Source organism: Tupaia chinensis, unplaced genomic scaffold, assembly GCF_000334495.1.
Source record: "Tupaia chinensis unplaced genomic scaffold, TupChi_1.0 Scaffold000561_1, whole genome shotgun sequence".
NCBI classification, from domain to species: Eukaryota; Metazoa; Chordata; class Mammalia; order Scandentia; family Tupaiidae; genus Tupaia; species Tupaia belangeri.
This window is the reverse complement of record NW_006160074.1, coordinates 4,170,101-4,176,332: the sequence shown is the minus strand read 5'-3', so window position 1 is coordinate 4,176,332 and position 6,232 is coordinate 4,170,101. Positions and strand designations below refer to the sequence as shown.

Genomic DNA, 6,232 nt, shown 5'->3' with positions numbered 1-6,232 from the left:
TTTTTGAAAAATTACAGTCAGATAGTTCCTGGTAGCTTATCCTGTCAGGATACGAATCTCTCTTCTGTAGAATTAGTACCATTTTGGGGGCCAGCAGGTAGTGTGGTGGTTAAAGGTGCTGGACTCCCACATGGCCAACCACCGTTCGAGTCCCAGACCTCGCAGCTTGCTTTCTCTCTCACTCTCTCACTCTATCCCCCTCTGTGGTTAAATAAAAGTAAATAAATAAATAAATAAATGGATAAAGATAAATAAAATAATTAAAGAAATTAAAAATATATATATTAGTACCGTTTTGTCCTGGTCACACTTGTCCTGTCTTTCAGGAACATGTCCAGGTGGCTCTCTCTGCTGGTTAGGGTCGGTTGATTACATCTTCATTGCTGGACTTTATTTGTGTTTTTTGTTTGTTTGTTTTTTACAGGGAAATATGAGCCGAGGAAATAGCTTGTTTTTCCGGAAGGTCCCCTGTGGGAAGACTTATTGTTGTGACCTGAGAATGTTAATTTGAAGATGTGGGGCAGGGACAGTGACATTTCTATAGTCCCAGATGCACAGAATTATGGGAGAGAATGTTGATTTCTATACAGTGTGGCGCGCTTTTTTAATAATCATTTAATCTTGGGAAAATGGAGGTGTTTGGTGTCTGCCTTTTTTGTTCTTTTTCCCAGTAAAATATCATTTACCACAGATATTCGCCCTTTAGTTGTTCTGATATGGGACTCTCTTTACTTCAAATTCTTATTTTACTTAAAGAGAAAACTTTTTTTTATATTTTCTTAAAGGTACAGGCTGGTTGCCATGCGATTTGAGTCTCGAGTTTAAGTCTTGGTAAAATGTAAAGTAGAATCCCAGGAAGAAAGATCAATAATTTATAAAACTTAAAAAAATGAAAAAAGCAAGCTATATGGGAGCTCTTCTTAGGTGGGACCCTAAAGAGTTAGCAGCAACCACCAGAGTCAGCTTCCCATTGTGAGCTTCTGGCACATTGATTAACATTATCTCCTTCTGGGGAAAAAAAAAGATCAGTTGGAAAATTTACCCTAGAAAATCTCTACCTACCAGCAACAAAGAAAAAGGACAGTTAATGAATAAGTAAGATTTGGAAGCATATAATGGCTTTTTCCTAAAAAATAAGTTATTATTTTCACATTGGATAAGAAAAGCAAATACTATACCAGTAGCTCCCCTTTTCTAAGAGCTAGTCTTTGCCAGTCCACAGACCACATGGCTAGAGGGTTCTAATTGTATATAATCTTAGTTCCTCAGTTCTTGTTCTGTGTCCTTTCGTTAGTTACTGTCGCAGAGGTGAGTAGTTGGTTCTCAGTGCCTGGTGACCCCTTGGAAGGACATTTGTAACTCCGTATCTGGAAATGTGGACCGAGCCCACGGGTCCTTAGGATAGTGACCACCTCGCATGTCATACCCTCGGGCATGTTAGCATTTATGGAAGGACGAACAATCACTTTACAAGGAAATAAAAATCAATTCATGCATAAAGCTCTTGTTTACTCAGGCCTTTTAAAGATAGGTGAAAATGTTCTAAAATGAGAAAGTCTTTGGTTTCACTAACCTTAAATATTCCTCTGAGACATTGCCAAATGAGTAAGCACTTAATTCCCTGCTTCTGAGACTTCTCTGTCAAAGCAGCAGCGCCATGACATTAGATAAAGTGAGTGTGCAGGGGTCCCCTCCCACCGCGGGGTGTGGGGGACACAGCCTGAAGCTCACAAGTTGCTTAGCTTGAAATGTCTTTGATGTGTCTTACTTTGTCTCTAAAAGTAATGTAAATTTTATAAACTATTCAATATTATTATCTGCATTTGTTTTAATATAAAAATGTTTTGCATTACTTACTTTTTTCTTCCAAAAAATCTTCAAGTAAAGATGCTGTAGGAAAATGCCATGTTCATCTTGTGGCTTCTGTGCGCACACACACACACACACTTGCCCCTTCCTAGTCAGAACATGTCTGACTGTATTAACCAGTCTGTCACCAGGGGGCGACAAAGACTTCGGTTTTGACTGTGCATGTTGGGCTGCTGAGAAACTTCTTGAAGACCTAGGATTTAGAGTTTACTAGTCTAGATGTTTCAGTCTTCCTTACATTCAAGCTGTAGGTCCAGTAAGCATCCCGAACCTGAGGCCCTCCATCAAAGTTTATTATAAGCTGGGGACCAGCAGTTAGTGTTATGGCTATGTCATTGAACTCCCATGTAGTGGACCGCGGTTCAAGTCCCAGACCCAGTGGCTTAAACTCAGGCCGGGCACGTGTGTGTGTGTGCCCAAGATCCCAAGAGGAGGATAGAGGAGAAGGAATTGTGGCATGGCCATCCCCCCTGAGGGGTGGTTTCTTGCTTTCTGTCTCTCTGTCTCTGTCTTTCTGGTGAGTGCATACACCCTATAGCAAAAAACCTCTCTCTCAAAAAAAAAAAAAGTTATTATAAGCTGTTAACATAAAAGTCTGATGTTTGGGGCTGACCCTGTGACCTGGTGGTTAAGGTAGCAGGATCTCAGGACTGGCAGTTGGCAGGGTGGTTAAAGGTGCTGACCTCCCACTTGGCCAACCACAGTTCAAGTCTTAAACCTAGTGACTTGCTTTCTCACTTTTCCTGTCCCTCTGATCAAACTGGAAAATAATAAAGTTAAATAAAATCTTTTTTTTTTTTTTTTTTAAGGGTAGCAGGATCCCTATAGGGCCTTCTGCATGGTTCAGATTCCAGACCCAGCAGCTCGAGAAACAGGCCAGGTGCATAAAGTCCTGAAAAGAAGGAGAATGCATCAGAAGGGATTGTGGGGCGTCATGCCTGGGAGGAGCGCTTTCTCCTGTGTCTCTGGTAGAGCCAATGCACCCTTTTACAAAAAAGAGAAAGAAGAAAAGTCTGAGGTTTATTCCAGGGCTAATAAATACAATAATAATAAATAATAAATAGGTACACTTCTTAATTTTTATGGAGAGACTACTGTAGGGTGCATGTGCTTGCCAGAAAGAAAGTGAGAAATCACCCCTCAGGGCAATGGCCACACCACAATTCCTTCATCCTCTCAGGATTTTGGGTGGGCATGCACATGTGTCCAGAATTTCAATCTCCTGGGTCTAGGACTCAAACCATGGTCAGCAACTTGGGAGTCAGCACCCTAACCACCTGCCACCTGCTGGCCCCGGGTAGATGATCTTAAAACATATGCATACAAGAAATAACAGACTGATGGGGCTGGCAGGGGGAGTGGTGGTTAAGGGTGTTGGGCTCCCATGGCCGACCACACTTCAAGTACAAGACCTAGCAGTTTGCTTTCTCATGTTCCCTCCTCTTTTTTGGGGAGGAGGGAAGGGGTGAGCACATGTGCTCACCAGAAAAACAGAGACAGAGAGATAGAAAGCAAGAAATCACCCCCCCGGGGGGGGTATGGCCATGCCTTAATCCCTTCTCCATTGTCCTCTCAGGATCTTGGGCACTCAGGCATACATCCCCGGCATGAGTTTAAGCCACCGGGTCTGGGACTTGCACTGCAGTCAACTATATGGGAGTACAGCGACATAGCCATTACGCTAACTGCTGGTCCCTCACGTTCCCTCTTTCTCTCTTTTTTACTCTGTCCCTCTCCAGTCTAATTAAAAATTAATAAATGCATAAATATAGTTAGTTAAAATAGTTTTTAAAAAATAATGGGGCCGGCAGGTGGCATGGCAGTTAAAGGCACTGGATTCTCACATGGCTGACCCGGGTTCAAGTTCTGGACCTAGCAGATTGCTTTCTCACTTTCTCTCTTCTCTCTGTCTCTGTCTAGTCAAATGAAATTATAATAACAAATGGAATTAAATAATTTTTAAAAATAATAATGGGCTAACTCAGTAAAGTCTATAAACTTCATTAAAGATTAATACATCTGTTGGGAACCAGCAGTTAGTGTAATGGCAATGTTGCTGGACTCCCATGTAGTCAACCGCGGTTTGCGTCACGGACTCGGTGACTTAAAACACGCCGGGCGCGTGTGCGTGCGTGCCCAAGATCCTGAGAGGAGAATGGAGGGGAAGGGATTGCGACATGACCATCCCCTCTGGGGGGTGATTTCTCACTTTCTGTCTCTATGTCTCTCTCTGGCGAGCGCACGCGCCCTATAGCAAAAACCTCTCCAAAAAAAAAAAAAAAAAGATTAATACATCTGTGAAACTGTGTGGTTTGGTTTGGCAGTATCACCTAAATTACTGGGGAATACTTGCATTAGAAGTGTGATTATTGAAACCTTGACTGGATAAAAGAATGTACAGTGGAGCCAGCATGTGGCATGGTGGTTAAGGGCACTGGTGTACTCCCACAACATGGTGGATCGCAGTTCGAGTCCTGGTCCTGGTGGCTTGCTTTCTCACTTTCCCTCTCTCTTGTAAAATTTCAATCAATTGGGACCAGCAGTTAACAAAATGGCTGTGTTGCTAGACTCCCATGTAGTTGACCACAGTTTGAGTTTCAGACCCGGTGACTTAACACCCACGCCAGGCATGTGTACGTGTGTGCTCAAGATCCCAAGAGGAAAATGGAGAAGGGATTGCCACTTGGCCATCCCCTCTGGGGGTTGATTTCTCGCTTTCTGTCTTGTCTGTCTGTCTGGCGAGCGCACATGCCCTATAGCAAAATCCTCTAAAAAAAATTCAATCATTCAATAAAGTTAAATAATTATTTATTTAAAAATGCAGGGTTTCCTAGAACTTCTGAGACTATTATAAAAATACCAGGGTATGTTGGGGCCTCTGATGGCTTGGTTACATCACTGGACTCACATGGCTGACTATGTTTCAAGTCTGGACATGGTAGTTTGAAAATCACACCAGGCACATGTGCGTGCATGCCCAGGATCCCTGGAAGAGAAGCAATTTTGGCATGGCCATCCCCTTGAGGTGGTATCTCACTTTCGCTCTCACGGTCTCTGTCTTTATCTATCTATCTCTGGTGAGCACACGCACCCTAAGGCAAAAACCTCTTTTAAAAAGGAGGTATAAAAGCAAATTTAGGAGGAAAGAAACTAAACATCTGCCTTTTTTTTTTTTTTTTTTTTTTTTAGGGGTTTTTCTTAGGGGGACACTGCGCTCGCTAGAAAGACAGACAGAAAGCAAGAAATCACCCCCCGGAGAGATGGCCACGCCACAATTCTCTTCTCCTCCATTCTCCTCTTGGGATCTTGGGCACACATGCACATGTGCCAAAAGTGAGTTTAAGCCACCAAGTCTGGGACTTGAACTGCGGTTGACTCCATGGGAGTCCAGTGACGTAGCCATTATGCCAGCCGCTGGTCCCAGTCCAGCTTACAGTTACTTGACTATACCTTGGCTTCACTGTGATTTCCAACTCTGGAGATGTCCTCCTGTCTTGACTGAAAGTCTCCCTGTACTGTAACATTCAGTGCTAGGGCAACTTTGAAGCACTCAGTCCTTCTAAAGGTGTAAAGTCTTTGCCTTCAAACTCCCCTTCCCTAATAGCATTAAATTTAAAAAAATTTTATATTTTTAATTTTATTTATTCACTCATTTATTTTAATTTGACCAGAGAGAGAGAGAGAGAGAATGTGAGAAAACAGGCCATACGTACACATGCCTGGCGTGAGTGTTAAGTCACCGGGACTTGAACTGTGGTTGGCCATGTGTGCATGTCCAGCACCTTAACCACCATGCCACCTGCTGGTCCCTATAAAATTATTTTTATTTATTTTTTTGGAGAGGTTTATGCTATAGGGCATGTGCATTCGCCACAAAGAGAGAGAGAGACAGAAAGCGAGAAATCATCTCCCAGGGGGGTAGCCTCACACAATCCCTTATCCTCTTGGGATTTGGGGCACACATACACGTGCGCCTGGCGTGAGTTTAAGCCACTGGGTCCAGGACTCAGAACTGTGATCAACTGCATGTGATTCCAGTGACATAGCCATTACACCACTTCCTGATCCCATCATAAAATTATTTTTTACAAAGTCTGTTTTTTAAAGAATCATTTAATTTTTTTCAATTATTTTATTTAGCTTTATTTATTAATTTTATTTGACCAGAAAGGGACAGAGCGTTGAGAGCAAGAGAGAGGAAAGTGAGAAAGCAAGCCACCAGGTTCAGGACTTGAACCGTGGTTGGCCATGTGGGAGTCTAGCACCCCTAACTACAACACCACCTGCCAGCCCCTATTTATTTAATTTTATTTATTAATTAATTTATTTTAATTCAACTAGTGAGAGACAGAGAGAAAGGGAA

General features: G+C 42.6%; 1 protein-coding gene across 2 annotated transcripts in view; it reads left to right on the top strand.

The window, feature by feature from the left end:
- MTCH2 (mitochondrial carrier 2) overlaps positions 1–692 on the top strand; it is a 29,820-nt gene extending 29,128 nt beyond the window's left edge. For both annotated transcript variants that reach the window (XM_006157833.3, XM_006157832.3), the window contains one exon: positions 425–692. In XM_006157833.3, coding sequence (XP_006157895.1) covers positions 425–511 — 87 coding nt within the window. In that variant the 3' untranslated portion in view covers positions 512–692. The remainder of the gene's footprint in view (positions 1–424) is intronic.
- Positions 693–6,232: the final 5,540 nt, after the last annotated feature.